Source organism: Lissotriton helveticus, chromosome 1_2 (genome assembly GCF_964261635.1).
Source record: "Lissotriton helveticus chromosome 1_2, aLisHel1.1, whole genome shotgun sequence".
In the NCBI taxonomy this organism is placed as follows: domain Eukaryota; kingdom Metazoa; phylum Chordata; class Amphibia; order Caudata; family Salamandridae; genus Lissotriton; species Lissotriton helveticus.
The window spans coordinates 131,809,725-131,826,771 of NC_136058.1; the positions used below are offsets into that span (position 1 = coordinate 131,809,725).

Here is a 17,047-nt window from a genome sequence, read left to right on the forward strand (position 1 = left end):
TATTGAAAGAATTTACACAAATTCATATAAAGCACACTTTCAGGGTAATGGTGTAACTTTATGACAAATTGTATATAATTCCAGTCAGCTGCTGTGGCTGTTGTGTTGTTCAAAATCCATACAGGAAATTACATGCATGGGAAAAATGTACTTTTGGACCCCCCTGCTTCTCACCAGTCACTTGACCGATCACTCTGACACTTTCCAGTTACCTCCAGTAAGTCCCACACAGCGAGAAGGACTTGAGGTCTTTGGAGGCCACGCCCCCTTTCTGTACCATTCTACAAAGGCGCTGTTGGCAGTTGAAGTCTACTTTTCTTCTGATGGGATCTTGGGGGCCAAGAATCCCTCCTGGTGCTTCCTGTAAGTCCTACACAACGAGATTCCAGCACTAGTCAGAGGCCCCATCCCTTTTCTCAACCACAGTAAACAAAAGTACTACTTTAAAAAAACAAAGAAATTGCCTGAAAAAACACAAAGGTTACATGCACTTTATAGTTAGGAAATGGAATTTAAAAAAACTTAGAAATTCACTGAAAAAAATCAAAGGTTACAGGGACATTATAGTTTCACTTGTACAAAACTAGGAACATTTGGCCGTTCGCACCCCCGCAATGCACTGCTTATGACCTCACATATTACATCACTCATAACATAGTTAGTGACATCACTGATGACATCTCAAATTACATCACTGAGGACATCATCCAGTGACCTTGAGTGTTTTTAAAACTTTATGATTTTTAAATATATATACCAATGTGTATTGGGATTAGTGGGTTTATAAGTGCCTGATTGCATCATTCAGTGGGTGTGTGACTAACTGAATAAGTGTATGAGAAGTATATATAACCTTTTGAACAAGGGAACACTTAAAAAAATCTCCATGGCTTCTCAAAAAATCCACACAACATTTCAAAGTGCGGTGTATCCTGTGGGGACCTACTGTCAGAGTCAAAGGGGCCCAGGGAATAGAAGTCATGTGAGATGAGTAAACATCAGGTGTAACAGGTGAAATCTGAATCTTGCGAGCAAGTATCTGTCCCTATTATTTTTCACTAGGGTTAAATAAGGCTCCATATCCTGTGTAGTGGTTACCATGAGCTATTTCCTGACAGTAGGTTTCATCAGACTAACCTTCTCCCTGAGCAACTTCTCCCATTCAAAAAACAAACCTTTACCCATTAATAGTCCCCGCTGCAAATGCCCACTAGGTTAGAGAATACCATCCTCCTCCTAATTTTCCCTTATATACCTGAGCAAAGGTATTTTTAGGGCCCAGTCAAGTGACAAACAATACCTAATAATTAACATCAAACGAACGGTCCAGGTTCAACACCAGACGTGTACTCGTCGATAATATGCCCAGAGTAGAATACTAGAATTCTTGATCAAATCGTGCCATGTCTGTATGTCTCACCTCTTCACTGTTCGATTTAGTATCATCGGCGGCGTTCTGCAGGACGCCGCCATCAGGTCCGGAACCTGGACCATTGGATTGATATTATTGCCCCAGCATATTGATATACGTCTCTGAGAAAGGAATCAGGGCGGTCTTTCGGCCTCCCTGATAAAACACGGCTGTGTTTTTTATTGGTTCACAGAGAGATAATCAGCCCTGATGAAGTCAGCAAATCCGACGAAACACGTGTTGGCTAAGGGAAAGAATTTGATGTTTTGAAAACAGAAAAAGATCTACAAGAAAAGATCTCTGCAGTCCAAAAGATTTGGATCACAATAACGTTTGTGTTGAAATTGGATTCACTCAAGAATATACTTTTGATGAACATGACACTGTGAAAAGAACTCTAAATATATACACTGTACATAGTGTGTACCTACAGGGTTTTGTATGAATATATACTAAGATACCACAAAAGTTAAATTGATATACTTTGTGTGCTGCTAATGAGTGATTCATTTTTTAACATAATTTATGTGATTCCCTGTGTGACAGTGTGTATCGTGTGTGAGTGGATGTCTGAGTTATTGTGTAGGCATGTGAGTGGGTGTGTGAGTGACTGCATGGGTGTATAAGTGGGTGTCTGAGTATCTGTGTGAGTGAATTAGTCGCTGTGTGAGTGGCTGTATTGGTGAGTGAGTGAGTGGGTGTAACAGTATGAGTGGGTGGGTGTTTGAATGGATGTATGAGTGAGTGACTGGTTGTGTAATTGGATATATGGGTGAGTGAGAGGCAGTTTGAGTGAGTGTTTGGTTAAGTGAGTTGGTGTGTGAGTTGCTGTATGGAAGAGTGAGTGTCTGTGAGATTGTCTATATGGGTGAGTGAGTGAGTGGCTGTGTGGGTGGTTCAATGGATGTGTAAATGGGTATGTAAGTGGTTTTGTGAGTGAGTTTGTTAGAGGTTGCATGGGTGAGTGAGTGGCTCTGTTGAGAGGCTGTATGGGTGCACGAGTGTGTGAGTGGCTGTATAGCAGGCCTGGGCATTGTTTGTGGAGTTTAGCTATGCGAAACTCCCCAAAGTTACAAAAAAACTCCATGGAGTTATGCGAGTGGTCGAGTGCAGTGCGAACAACAGTTTGTGCTGGTTTTCCTGCTGCTCGGGGAGAAATTCTACCCGAGCAGCAGCTCACACTCCCAAAAATATCGTTTACGATCGTGAACTTACCATTCGTGATCGCGAGAGGGTAAAAACTCCACTGCACTACGCGAAGCGGAGTTTTTTGCACTCTGCGAGCTCCGCGGAGCGCAGAACACCCTGCAACCTCCGCGAATGGAGCAAAGTTCATTGCCCAGGCCTACTGTATAGGTGAATGACTGTGTGTGCCACTAGCTTTATGGGTGAGTGTGTGGCTGAGTGAATGGCAGTACAGGTGAGTGACTGGTTGCATGATTAGGCTCTATGAGTTAGTGAGTAGGTGTGTGTCCCTATGGATAAGTGAGCGGTCTTGTACTTGCATGGGTCTGTGAATGGGTATGTGAGTCGTTGTGTGGGTTGGTGTATAAGAGGTTGTATGGGGATGCGATTGGGTGTGCGGATGGTTCTATTGATGACGTCATCAGAGATGTCATTTGATATGTCATCAATGATGTCACTGACCATGTCATGAGTGATTTAATATGTGAGGTTATCAGTAGTGCATTGCAATAGTTAGATCAGTTAACTATAAATGCTGAATTTCACTGGTTTTGTATAGGTGAAATCTGAGACTAACAATAATATTCCTTGTAATCTTTTTAGTGAATTTCTAAGTTTTTTTATTCTGTTTCCTAGCTATAACATCCCTGTTACCTTTGATTTGTTTGAGTGAATTTCCATTTAAAAAATACATATTTCCTAACTATATTATACCTGTAACCTTTTGTTTTTAAGTGAATTTGTAAGGTTGTTTAAATTGTATTTCCTAACTGCAATCACTAACCTCTGACACCGAGTGTGTGAGTGAGCTCATGAGTGTCTCAGTGGGTGTATGAGTGTCTGAGTAGGTTTGTAAATGGGTGTGAGAACGTAGGAGTAGGGCTGTAAGTAGGTTTGTGAGTGGCTGAGTGGGTCTGTGGGCGGGTGCATTAGTCTCTGATAGGGGTGAGTGTTAAACTCCACTCCACTGGCAGAGTTTGCAGAGTTTTTCCACTTCACACTGATTGGAACACAGAGTTTGGCAAAAACTCTACTAACTGCCTGGCAGAGTGGAGTTTACTGGTGCGCTCACCTTTAAACATCAGGCCCCAAATGTAGTTTACCAGGAGGCACGTTTGCAGAGTGGTTGAGAATGGGGCTGATACTCCGATGAGGTCCGAGCAATCCCGGTAGCGGGGACTTACTAGTGGCAACAACAGGGGTTCTTGGCCCTTAACAACCCTTAGCAGCCAAGGGGAATTCAGCCTTGAACCAGTATTCACCAGGAGTCGATTTTGCAGAGTGATTGGGAAAGGAGGCAGGACCTCTGATGAAGACTGAGCAATTCCACTGTGGGGGACTTACTTGTGGCAACAATAGAGGTTCTTGGCCCCCAATGACACCCAGCAGCCAAGGGCACTTCACACCCCAACCAGTAGTGCACTGGAGGCACATTTGCAGAGTGGTTGAGAAAGGGGGCGGGACCTCGAACAAGGTCTAAGCTATCCGACTGCTGGGGACTTATTTGTAGCAAAAATAGGGGTTCCTGGCCCTGAACAAACCTCAGCAGCCAAGAGGAGTTCTTCCCCAACCAGTAGTGTGCCTGAAGGCTCATTTGCAGAACGGTTGAGAAATGAAGCGGATCTTTAAAAAAACAAAAAGTTGATTGTTGGCCCTTTCAGGATCAAAGAGACGCCCAACTGCCACACTTAGGGGGTCAGGGTATTCCTACCTTGCCCCCTTTTCTTTTATTAAAATGTTTTTTGTGGGATTTGGTTGAAACCCAGTTCCAAGATGGCTGCCAGCACTTCCTAGTTGAAGTGTTGGCAATCAATCAGATCTCACCTTGAGATCGGTGCTTAGGTTACACCCAGATATCCTTATTTGCTTTCTCTTAAATTTCTCAACAACTACTGAATGGATTTACACTGGATAACTGAAAGCATGGTCTGCAAACCAAAATCTACCTTCCTGCCAAATACGGTGTAATTCCATCCAGCGGAATTAGTTGTGTTAACTACAAAGCTCCTATGGGAATTAACATTGTAAATCACTTTTTTTACCTCCTTGTTTCTTGGCCCCTGCTCAACGGAGCACCACAAATTTTTCCATGTACAAGACTCACTATTACATTTTTTTGTTGTTGAAAATTTCATGAGGATTCGTCAAGCAGCGCCAAAGATATAGGCAAGTCAAAAAGTGCATTTTCTGTAGAAACAGGGTGGGTCCTAACCATAACTACTTACTAGAGACCGCCAATAGGTAATATATGCATAAATATTGCACAGTGGCAGTCACTCTCTGTAGTTATGGTTCAGTTGTACTTTCCATTGAAATTAAATTTTTTGATTTGCCCCTAACTTTTGATCCCATGAACAGATTTGCACAAACTTGTCAGACTACTAACTCCATCAGCTAAGAGTTAGTTTGCCAAGCTTTCTGAAGATCTGTCAATAGAAAAAAAGAATAAAAGCTGGTGGATATGTGTATCGTTTGACATTTTAGTTCCCGTTTTGCCAAAAGATAGATAAAAAACAGCTGAACAAATGTAAATCAAATTTGGCAAGTAAGTAGAAGTTTGCCCAAAAAGCATGCTTTTTTTATTTGGTGTAAATCTATTCACTTTTAAAAAAGGTACTGGGCGGAATTAAAAAGATTAACAGTTTTGTATATCTTGTCAGTTGAAAAGTTAATTTGCTAATTTACTCATAACTTTGGCACCATTTGGCAAATGTCCCTGAAATTTGACAGACAGTACATTCAGTTTCCTTTTGGTGTTTTCTGATTTGTGCATAAACATAAAGGTATGGGCGAGTTAAAAGTGGTGGAGGGAAAAAGTGTTAATTTGCCAACAGGTTTCACCCTGTGTTATAAATATGTACATATTTTGGCAGAGTCTAGGAAGAATTCGTTTTTTATCAGCATGGCAAATGTTAAACCTGGCATCTTTGTTGTGGTTTCCCCTGACTTTTTGCCTCTACCTCCTGTATTTTTGATGCTGTGCTGGATTTCATTTTTGCTGGTTTAGATGCTTTGGGCACTTTGCCACTGCTGATCAGTGTCAAAGTGCAAGTGCTCTCTGGGTAAATTGTTATTATGATTTGTTATCCATGAGTGGCAGATTTGTTCCATCAATAGGTCCCTAGTAAAGTGCACTGAGTGTGCCAGGGCTGGTGATTCAAATGCTACTAGTGCGCCTGCAGCACTGATTGTGCCACCCACATGAGTAGCCCTAAAATGGTGTCTCAGGCCTGCCACCGCAGTGCCTGCGTGCAGTTGCTAATTGCCATGCTGACCTGGCCAGTGTCCCCACTGACCAGGCCTAAACCTTCCCTTTCTGTACACATTGTACACCCCTATGGAAGGCCCAAGGTACCCCCTGGGCAGGGTGCAGTGTATGCGTAAGGTAGATCATGTACTAGTGTGGGTGACATGCTCTGATAGTGAAATACTGCCAATTTCGTTTTTCACTATTGAATGGCTATCCTGCCCATAGGCTAGAATGGGGAATGCTGTGTATCATGTTTACCTGCATATCTTCCCATAGGAGCAAGATAGAAAATTGAAGTCTGGTATCCCTAAACTCAGAATTTAATAACCCATCTTTTAGGAAGGATGCTTTTTAAATCCTGTGCTTGAAAACAGCACTTTTAGAAAGTGGCGGTTTTCTTGTCTAACCTTTCTGTGTGCCTCTACCTGTTTGTGTATTGACTGTCTGGTTTGTGAGTGACTGGGGCTGGGTGGCTCCAGGAGGCTGGATGAGTCAGCACTGGGCTAAATAGCTCCATCTGCATCTTGAGTGGTGGGAGGGGATACCACTTGGGCCTGGATAGGGCTGTGCCTGCCTTCCACAATGCTGACTACACCTCCTGCTGGGCGGCTGATGACTCTGTCCCTCTCTCTCAAAGGAAAGAAGGAGTCATGTAAACAGAGTGCTCAAGGACTGACCAGAACTGGCTTGGACTAGGCAAAGGCCTCTCTGCCTTCAGGGAACAAAGGAAATATAGGTACAAAAAGGGATACCCAGACCCCAGAACTTTAGATCATCCTGGAATCAAGAGGGAACCTCTGCCAATGAGAATAGCTGGAAGACTGAAGAGGAAGGACTGTCCTGCTGTGTGTTTGGGGGCTGGCCTGCAGTTGCTATTCTGCCAAGGAGAGGGGAAGGACTTTGCTGTTGCTGTGTCTCCTTGCTGTTGCTGTGTCTCCTTGCTTGAAGAGATCTTCAAGGGCCTGAGGAGAGCTGGCCTCCTGTTAAGAAGTCCCAGGAACAAAAGGACTTCACCCCCAGCTCCCCCCTAAACTCTGCTGTGTGAGTTCTGACCTGCCTAGAGTGCTTGATCCATTTGTGGGGCCTCTGGAGGTTGTTTCCTGCTGTTTGGGGAGCTGGACAAGAAGAAAATCTACAATTTGCACACATTGCTCGCTTGCGGAGGGCATTGTCGACAGTGCGAGAAGATTTCCATTGCCGCGAAGATCGTTGCAGCGCCTGTTGCCGCTGCAAGAACCAACCCATCGTTCGTTTGCTGAGCGCATCGCCTCAGTGCATGAAGATTCCTGTCGCTGCGAATATTGCCGCAAAGCATGTAATCACTGTGAGAACCGTCGCACCGCTTGCTTCCGGACCGCATCCCGTCGCTGCGAACATCATCGCATCTACAGCTACCTTGGGCTAAAACTGACGCAGCTGTGGATTGTTTTGGCGCAAACCCTAGAACTCTATTAAAATCATATTCTTGAACTGTGTATGTTGGATTTTTGTCAATTTGGTCCTGTGTAGCTTAGATAAAGAAACTTTATTTTTCTAAACTGGTATGGAGTTCATTAGTGGTGTTTTCACTGTGTTACTGTGAGTGTTGGTACAAATACTTTACACATTGCCTTTGATAGCCTGTCTGCTCGTGCCAAGCTACCAAGGGGGTGAGCAGGGGTTATCTAAAAAGTGTATCCCCCTTACCCTGACTAGAAGCAAGGGTCCCTATTTGGATAGATGCACCTACCTCTGCCAACTAGAGACCCCCAGATACAGCAAGTTTTGTGCCAATACATAAGGGGATGCTTAATCAAATGGCAGTAAATAACATATTAATCTGCTTATAACTTTGGTACTGTTTGACCAATCCATGTCAAGTTGTTAGCATGACAGTGTAGATATATTAAAGGTTAAAGATACAAGTAAAAGTATTATAGATTTATTAATAATGTTTGCATTGTTTGATGGACAAGCACAAAATTTAGCAGGAATTAGAAACATTTAACCTTCTTTAGTATTTTTATTTTGTATAGATCCAGCAATTGGAGGAAAAGTTATAAAGAGTGGAGAATTACCATTGGCACTGTATGATGAATCCACAGAAAATTTGGCAGAAGCTTGGAAACGTTGTTTGTTACATAATGTCCCATTTTGTGTCAACCAATTGCAAATAACATTATCACTGTTTGATGCATCCAAATCACATGTGGCAGGTAGGTAGAAAATTACTCCAGGTGCAGGTATTTTAGATTTTGTACAGATCCATAGGGAGGATAAGTTAATAATGGAGTCAAAATATTTTTGATTTTCTAAAAACATTGGCACCATCTGATGGATCTGCATGAACTTTGGCAGAGACTTAGCATATATAGCCTACTACTGGTTTTCTGCAGAGACAGATATCAAGGTAAGAGAATGAAGTATTCATTTGCTAACAAATTTGGCACTGTTTAATGAATCTACCCAAAATATGGCCAAAGGCAGTGAGTTTAGCTTACTGCTGGGTATGTCAAGTTTTCAGCCATTGGGGTGGGTGCGGGGGGGGATGCAAAGAAAAATGGGGGGCAAATAGAGTTCATTCGCTAACAGCTTCGGCACTGGTCAATTAATCTGCATGAAATTTGACAGCTGGCCCAGAGCAAGGCTAGGCAAGCCATTTAACCAACATCCTCTGCACACAGCTAAAGGTGTTTGGACACAGGGCCTAGCCGAAGGCTCTGTACAGAGCAGAAAGGGTACATGGTTGGCTCTGTGTACTGGTGCTTGGTTGGCCATGGAGGATTTGGCCCAGGGGCTGTCCCTGCAGTGATCTTACTGCAGTGCACAGCCAAAGAGCATGCTCAGCTTGGATTGAGCAGTAATTGAATATTTGGAGCAAAGCCCGTCCTCAGGCTCACATGCACATGGCAGAAGGCTTGATTTATATAAATTTGTGATTTGGATGAGTAAGCCAAACAATCCTTCTAAAGCAACACAATAAACATTTGTTAAGGTAGCAAGCAATTCAGCTACAACATTGTATTTTAAAATTAACTGTTTTTAAAGACATTTTATCCGAAAAAGTGGCTGTCACATAGCTCAGATTTAAAACTTTCACAATTCTTGGTAAGCAGAGTCTTTTGAAGCAGATTGGAGTACATTTTTAGTTTTAGTTTTCCATGTTGTGTGATTAACAGATAGAGTATTCCTTTATTCCCCACATATACATCTGTGCAGCACCTATGGCTTTTCTTACAAGACCTCGTTACCATGCCTGTGGTTTCTATTTTTAATAAAAACGTTTGAAACATTTCCCTAAACATTAAAACAAAATTGACTGCCTTAGCATGTGTTGGTTTGCACGTTCTTTCCAACACACGAGGCTCCGCCTTCTTTTGGGGGAGGATTGTTACATTCTCTTCTTCTAGTCCTTGTTGTAGACTGGCATTGTGACCATGGTGCCCAGCAACTCCAGTTGCCATTCACTTTGGTGCCTGGTAAAGAAGCAGAAATATAAAATGAAAACATCTGGCTAGAGTATGATAGGAAATATGAAAGGTTATCAAAGTTTCTCTTAAGCAGAATTCAATTGGATTGAGTTTTGCACACGATACAATACAATGAGGTCTGTGCTATAAATGGAATAAAATATGTGTGTTCTCTAAAAAGTCAGTTGCATATGAAGGGTATCTATTGTACCTTTATAGGATGTGTAAATAAACTAGGACAAACCTGTTAGAATTGGCCCTTTCTGCAGGGTCATCCCCAGACATTTTCCCTTCACGCCTCCTATTTTTGCTGAATTTGGTTTTCTTGTCCTTTGGTTTCTATGCACTTTACAAGTGTTAAATTGTTTGTGCTCTCTGCTTAAAACGGGGTAAGATTGGCTTATACTAGTTCCCTAGTAAAGTGCACTACATGCAACCAGGGTCTGTCTATTAAATCGTACCAGTGGGTCTCCAGCTCCTATTGTGCCACCCACTTAGGTAGCTATTTAAGCATGTCTCAGGCCTGCCATTGCTTCCTGTGTGTGCAATATAAACAACCATATCGACTTGGCAAGGTAAACCTGTTGCCAGCCCCAAACCTTCCTTTTTAATGCATATAAGTCATCCCTAGGGGAGGCTCTGAACAGCCCGGAGAGCAGGGTGCAATGCATGTAAAGAGTAGGACATGTACCTTTAAGTTTTATACGTCCTGGTAGTAAAAAAACTCTTACATTTGTTTTTCATTACTGCAAGGCCTACCTCTCCTATAGGGTAACATCGGAATTACCTTATTATTTTTTATATGTGTCATTTCCAAATCGAAACAGTTAACCAGTTCGTGTTTGGTGTCTCTGGAGTCACAATTTAAAATCCTAACTGATGGTGGGTTCAGACTTTAAGTTGCAATTCTGAAAATGCCACATTTTAGAAATGTGGTATTTTCCTGCCTTAGACATTTACTACAGCCTTTACCTGTGTCACAACACTGGGTCCAGCTGACAGCTGAGCTTTGTATATCCCTCCTAGATAGCAACATACAATAGTGAGTTTAGGTGTGCCTGCATGGGCAATCACTGGCAGGATGGAGGGAGGAGCTGGGCAAACTTATACTTGAATAGGCTGGAGCTTTAAATAAACTGTTAACCAATAGTACTCCTTCAATTGAACAAATGAAAATTGCAGATCTTGTGGCTATTCAAAGATGGCTCCTACATTCAATTGATATCTGTCTCCCTATTTCTCACAAACGGTTTAATAATCACCATCCCCTGCCCCTTGGTTCACGGAGAGAGGCTCAAAAATTAAAACAACAAAATGTAAACACTTAAAAAGCCAATGGAGGAAGAATTACACACCCAACACTAAATTGGCCTATAAACAGGCCATAAGGGAGTATCACTTTCTTTGCAAAGCAGTCCGTGCGGAAAATGTCTCCTCTACAGTTTCTCAAGCTCAGAACTGCTCTAAGACCCTGTTCAAGGTGGTCAAGGAACTATCCGGAGCAGAAGGTCAGACTATCCCTCTGATCTTCAATGAAACACAATGTGAAGATCTTGCCCACTTTTTTGTGAGCAAAGTCAAAAAAATATACTTGGCACTGGCCAGTGACAACCTGACTAATATCTCACAGTCAGCTAATACTTTGTTCAATGCAGTCAGTGCCACACGGCTAGAGAAGTGTAAGAATTCTAAATCCATCAATACATTGGAAACCTGGTCTACTAGCTCTTTTAATCAGCTCCTGGCCAGCTTAAAATATGGCTCCCCTTGCAATATACTCCCTATTTCCGTGTTGAGGCAACTTGAGTCTCCTTCGCTTATGCTTATTATGGAGCTCCTCAATGCCTCCTTATAGGAGGGAATAGTACCGCCAGAATAGAAACACACTATGATTCTGCCTCTCTTAAAGAAGGCCAATGCTGATCCCTCTCAGCCTTCCAACTTTCGACCAATCTCAATACTTCCAACCTTTTCCCAAATTTTGGGAAAACATATTAATTCCCTGCTATCCTCCTTCGTTGAGTCCCAGCCAATCTGGTTTCAGAGCAGGATTTTCTACTGAAGCTACTTTATTAGGAGTCACTGAAATGCTTTGATACCGATTGGACATTGGTGACACGGTGGCCCTCATTCTTCTTGACCTGAGTGTGGCATTTGACACGGTGTCACACACCGAATTGCTGAAAGCGTTGCAATCCCTGAGTATTGAGGGCCTTGCGCTCCAATGGATTGACTCCTTTCTTACCAACGGTACGTTTCAGGTCTTCTCCACCACGGCCAGCACCAAAACTTTTCAATCTCAGTATGGGGTGCCCCAGGGCTCGGTCCTGAGCCCTCTCTTGTTTAATATTTATGTTTGCCCAATGGCAGATATTGCTGAAGAGGCAGGGCTATCTATATTTACCTATGCTGATGATAATCAGTTCATTTTTTCCCTCTCTACAGCAAAGAAATCGGAACCATCTACTCTCCAGTCTGGTTTGATGAAAATTGCATCTTCGATGCAAGATAATCTACTCAAACTAAACGGAGAAAAAATGGACTTTCCGATCTTAGGAAAAAACAAGACCTGTGGGATTATCAGCATTGACACCAGCCTGCTCATAAAGTACGTAACCTAGGTGTTATTATCAACAATCAGTTATCAATGAAACATCAAGTCGTGAAGGTGGCCTCAATTTGATTAACCATTATCAAATGGCTAAGGAAGAGTCTCTGGATGATTCCCCTCTCCAATCAGAGAACTGTAGTCCAGGCCCTTGTTACTTCTAGGCTGGAGTACAGCAATGTCTTATATCTGGGTTCTTATAAGGATGTGATACAAACATTGCAGGTGGTGCAAAATGCGCCTGCCAGACTGCTTTGCCAGGTTCCTAAGACTGCCTCCATCTCAGGCTTTCTTCGCAACCTTCACTGACAAAAGGTGGAGAATCGTATTAAATTCATAGCCTTGAGCTATATGTGCAAAATTAAAACTGGTTCATCCCCCCAATTTCTGCAATCTTTAGATCAACTCTATGTACCTTCACACACTCTTAACTCCACTACTCAGTTTAAATTCACTGTTCCCAGAATCAGATTGAGGCGCATGCGCGGTCGATCCTTTGCCTAGCAGGGACCCTCCCTGTGGAATTCTCTTCCCATTTCTTTACATAAAGAAACGGTTTATGGCAATTTTCGGAAAGGTCTGAAAACTTGGTTGTTTCAATTTGTAACTCCTTTTCTTCTCCGCTGTTCTCCTTTCAGGATGGTGCCAGGAAAGCCCTTGGGGTAGCTGTGTGCCTTATAAACTCAAATAACATAACATAACATAGGCTGTGTGATGTCTCAACACAAAGAGCTGCATACCCCCTATAGTTAGTATGGATTCAGGACAGTTGAGGCAGGATGCCTGGGGACTTCAAAGGGAGACCCCTAGAAGTGTCCTCTCCCTTCAAAGGCACAACTGGGTTTAAATACTGGGCCATAGACACCAAATCTTCAAAACACTTCTGGACCTGTGGATACTCTGCCAATAAAAAGAATTGCTGTGCTGGTTAAAATTACTGCCACTCTCCTGGCCAGCTGCTCCAAAGGAACTGCTTCCCTGCTGTGCTGCTGCCTTCTTGCCTAGAGAAAAATTGATCCTGCAACTTCATCTTGAAGCCTGGACCAAAGAGTGTCTCCAAGGACTAGTCTGCTGGCCTCCTGATCTGAGCCTCATAGAGAGAGAAGGCTTCCCAAAGAGCTTCTGGAACCAGCTACAGTGAGTTCCTGACCCGCAAGTGGTACCCTGTCCTGTACCCTTGCTATGGCTCAAGGGCTCCTAAATCAAGCTTTTGGGCTCTTTGTGGCTGTAAACAGGCCAGTTTGCACCAAGACAGCGCCAAACACAACGAAAATCAGGACGAGCAGCAGCCAGTCCATTTTATTTCACAATAGCATCGACCGGTCATGGGGGACAGCCAACTCGAAGCACCAGCCTGCCCGCCTATGACACCGGGCCTGCTCTTTGTGCCATGCTGACAACTGCCTGCAATGCTCTCCTTGCTCCTCGTGGCCCTCTCTACTTTGAACGCGACTCTTGGCACAAAAACCTTAGAGGATAAAACTTCACACTAATCTGGGACTGTATACAACCTACACTCCATCAGTTTGCCTAAACTTTTGACTTTGATCTGGTCCAGCGTGTCGAGAGAACCGCAGTTGGTGCTTTATGCATTTAGGACCTATTTTATACTTTGTTCTTAAAAAATTTATAATTCAGGTTCCATTGAGTGAAGTTTTATCATTTTAGTCTTGTTTTATCGATTAAATTTGGTTCTATTTTTCTAACCTGTGGGATCCCTATTGGGGGTATTTTCACTGTTTTAATAATTTAAAGTGTTGAACAAATACTTTACACATTGTGCCAAGCTACCAGGAGGTTGAGCACAGGTTAATTTGGGGTTTGCTTGTGCCTTACCATGACAAGGATTGTGATTGCTGCTTGACCAGTAACCCAGTTTCTCACAAACCTCTATATGCCAAAGTGCTTAGAATAATTATATAAAACAAAGCAGTTGTCACATGGGACTTTTACAGTAGGCATGGTTTGAGTGACAAAGGATGCGTCTGATGCATGAGAAATGCAATCATGTGTTTGACACCATTCCAATTAAAAAATCCTTTTAAAAAGTGTGAACTTGTTTTTTTGTTATTCCACTCTATTTCTAAATTGTTTATTTTGATTTAAAGAAACAATGAAACATCAGTGCTATTTTAAGATAAAAGTATCAAGTGAAATTACATGTCAATGATGTTATTGTATTTTTCAAAATTACAAGATTGTTAAAATAGCGTCCCTATAATAGTTTTGGTAACGTTCTTCTACAGGTGAGCAGGGCAATGGCTCTGGTGTGGTTGTGGAAGTCCTGCCTTGAAATCTATGTCTGAGCTGGCTCTTCAAGGTTGTATGAGACGTTTTGATAGCTCATAGTGAAAAAGCTCTGACTGGGTTGACACACATGCAAGTGCAGGTTAAGCACTTTTGTAGTCAGGTGCAAGAGTTTTGCACAGGATCTTCTATGGATCTTTTGAAATTTAAGGCAAGAACTCTTTAGTGCTCGATATGGTGGATCCTGCAAATGGTGATTTGTTTTGCCCAGCACCCCACTTTTCCACTGTGTGTCAGTGTCTCTTAAATTCCTCATTTACAGTTAATAGCCTTAAAGTAGGGAGGCTGGTAACTTTAGTGAGTTTCAAAGCAAGGTATTGAAATATTCTATGCCACTGGGACTTCCTAGCATCCAGGCTATCACAATGTATGGATAATAACAAATGCAGTCTTGCATATTATCAACAGCAGGTATTGTACCCCCTTGTCTGAAAATACAGATCTCAAAGATATCACCCTCAGACCAGGAGAACTCAATGATGCAAAGGGCAGCAGCTCTATCCTCCCTTTATGGCCATGGATCAGAAATTGCCACTTTATCTTAAACTGCTCTTAGATTGCAAATTATAAAACGTAGTCTCACTGCCATTGGTAAATTATCAAGGCCTAGTTTTCCCTCTCATATATTCCCTTCATCTACACTAAGACAGAGATAGCCATATCCTGAGGGAATTGGTGTGACAAAGTACATTTCACAAATATAATCTGTTATATATTGGAATTTGGCAATGAGACTTTCTCTTAAGACCTCTGTAAGGGATAAACTCTGGTTACACATTGGCAGCTGTAACATCACCACAATTTTTCATTTGTCCAGGACATTCTGCTGCTTTTTGGCAACCACCTTTTTACATCTGATGCTGAGTAATGCTTCGAATTGTAAGGTGATATTTCTCAGCAATTCTTGTTGTTGTGCTCAGAGAAGGAAGGCCATGCTTTGGTGTCCTCTTCCTGCAATCTCAAGGGCCAGTCCCTTTTGATGCCCTCTTCACTTACCAAACACAAAAAAGTGATGGGAGAAATGCTTGCAAATAGTATACACCACTTCCAATCACTCCGGGAAGAATTCTAACTGATCGTTTTTTATTCACTGTGCCACTCTGGATAGAGGCCTGCCTTCTGCAAATTAGTACGACTCTGCTCATCTGTCGAACAGTCTTTTCCAAACTGACAGGTGAGGCTTTCTCCAGAAGCAAACACAGGAATCCCAGAACGATTTCAATGTTGTTAGGCCTCCTCTCTGAAGATTTGTTTAGACAGTCTGGTACAGTGAGCAAGGGACCCAAGTCTGGAAATGTCCCTGGCTACTTAGGGTGTTACATCAAACATACAAAATGCCAACGCTCTACCTATCCTCTGCTGATGGCAGTATGATTCTAGCTTTTCTGGCACAATAGTAACACTCATGGGGGTGTTTTTGCTGGTTTTACCTGACAATTAAATCAAATGCTTTGCAGAAGATGGCGGCCCATTTGCTTTTATTATTTTCTAGTGGGTATGGGAAGTTTACAATCATTATGAGCAAAAGCTATGTTCATCCAATTACGTGAACATGGTAAATGTTTCTCCAAGGCTTTGGTTTCCATATCAATTTTTTTCCATGTAGCTATTCACAATTTTTTGCAAGAATTACATTTGTAAGATGGGGATGGATCTTTCTTACAAGGGAATACAGCATCCCTATGTCTTCTTCCTCTATTGTTCTTTGTTTACAGCGTTATCGGCAAGGAACACAAAGGGGTTCCCAGTAGGACACTGCCTTAGAATCTATACTGGTCATGTGCATGTAAGTAGTCTTCACTGAATTTCATTCTGGAAAGAAGACTTTGCCAGACCCCTCTCGGAGGAAGACCACTGTACCACAACTTTATTGATTCGTCACTATGAATCTGGGGGATACATTGACCCTGAATTGAAGATGATCATTGCTCAAACACCTGCACTTTCGAATACAACTTTGAGCTCCCCTCCAGCTTCCTAACTTGTTAACCTGGTGGTCCAGGATCTATACCCTGTTGCAGTTGCTGCTTCCAGAATTGGACTTGAGCCCTGCCTGTTTACAACTGGATAATAAAGTGTTTGTAGTCACAATATCATATATAGGAACTTAGGGGCTCATTAGGATGGTGGACGGACCTGCCTCCGTCCGCCACCCTAGAGGAGGAGGGACCGTCCGCAGGGGCAGCGGCGGTCCCTTCAGTGCAATTAGGATGTGACCGCCAAGTTAACATTGCGGCAAGTGCTGCTTGAAGCAGCACCCGCCGCAAGGTTAAATATGCATGCTTAGCATTTGCATGCACAAAGCGGCAGGCACCGCGCGGTGCCTGTCGCTTCGTGCACGCAAATGCAGGGTGGTACCATAGGTACCCCCCATGTGCACCCCCCACCTCCCAATAGTGGAGTAGTGTGGCTCACTGGTTAGAGGCGGCAGACCCGAGAGCAGAGGACGGTCCGGGACCAGGGTTCGATTCCCGACGCGGCAGGTTTCTGGACCAGGGTCAGCGGACTCGATAATTCTCTCGCCTCGGTGCCCACTCTGATCAGCGATCACACTCGGCAACTCTGGGCACTAGCTTGCCTCATCTTCACTAACGGCCCCACCAGACCGCCGGGGATGCCTGGTCTCACCCTGGAGATACCCATTAAGGGACCATCTCTCAGGGAAGCCAGGAAGGGTTTCGCAGCGGTCGAAGCGCGGAGGTACCCCTTCGGGAGTGATTCCAGCGCTATATAAGCACATAATTAATTAATTAATTAATTAATCACCATGGGGCCCGCAACGTGCCCCCAAAGAAATCACCGTATGCCTTTCCATGGCGGAGAATGCACCGCGGAAA

General features: G+C 43.1%; 1 protein-coding gene across 1 annotated transcript in view; it reads right to left on the reverse strand.

Moving 5' to 3' along the window:
* Nucleotides 1–7,751: 7,751 nt before the first annotated feature.
* Nucleotides 7,752–17,047, reverse strand: part of C8A (complement C8 alpha chain) — a 438,546-nt gene continuing 429,250 nt past the window's right edge. Inside the window, exon 11 of the mRNA XM_078670076.1 lies at nucleotides 7,752–9,301. Within this exon, the coding sequence (XP_078526202.1) occupies nucleotides 9,150–9,301 (152 nt within the window). The 3' untranslated portion in view covers nucleotides 7,752–9,149. The remainder of the gene's footprint in view (nucleotides 9,302–17,047) is intronic.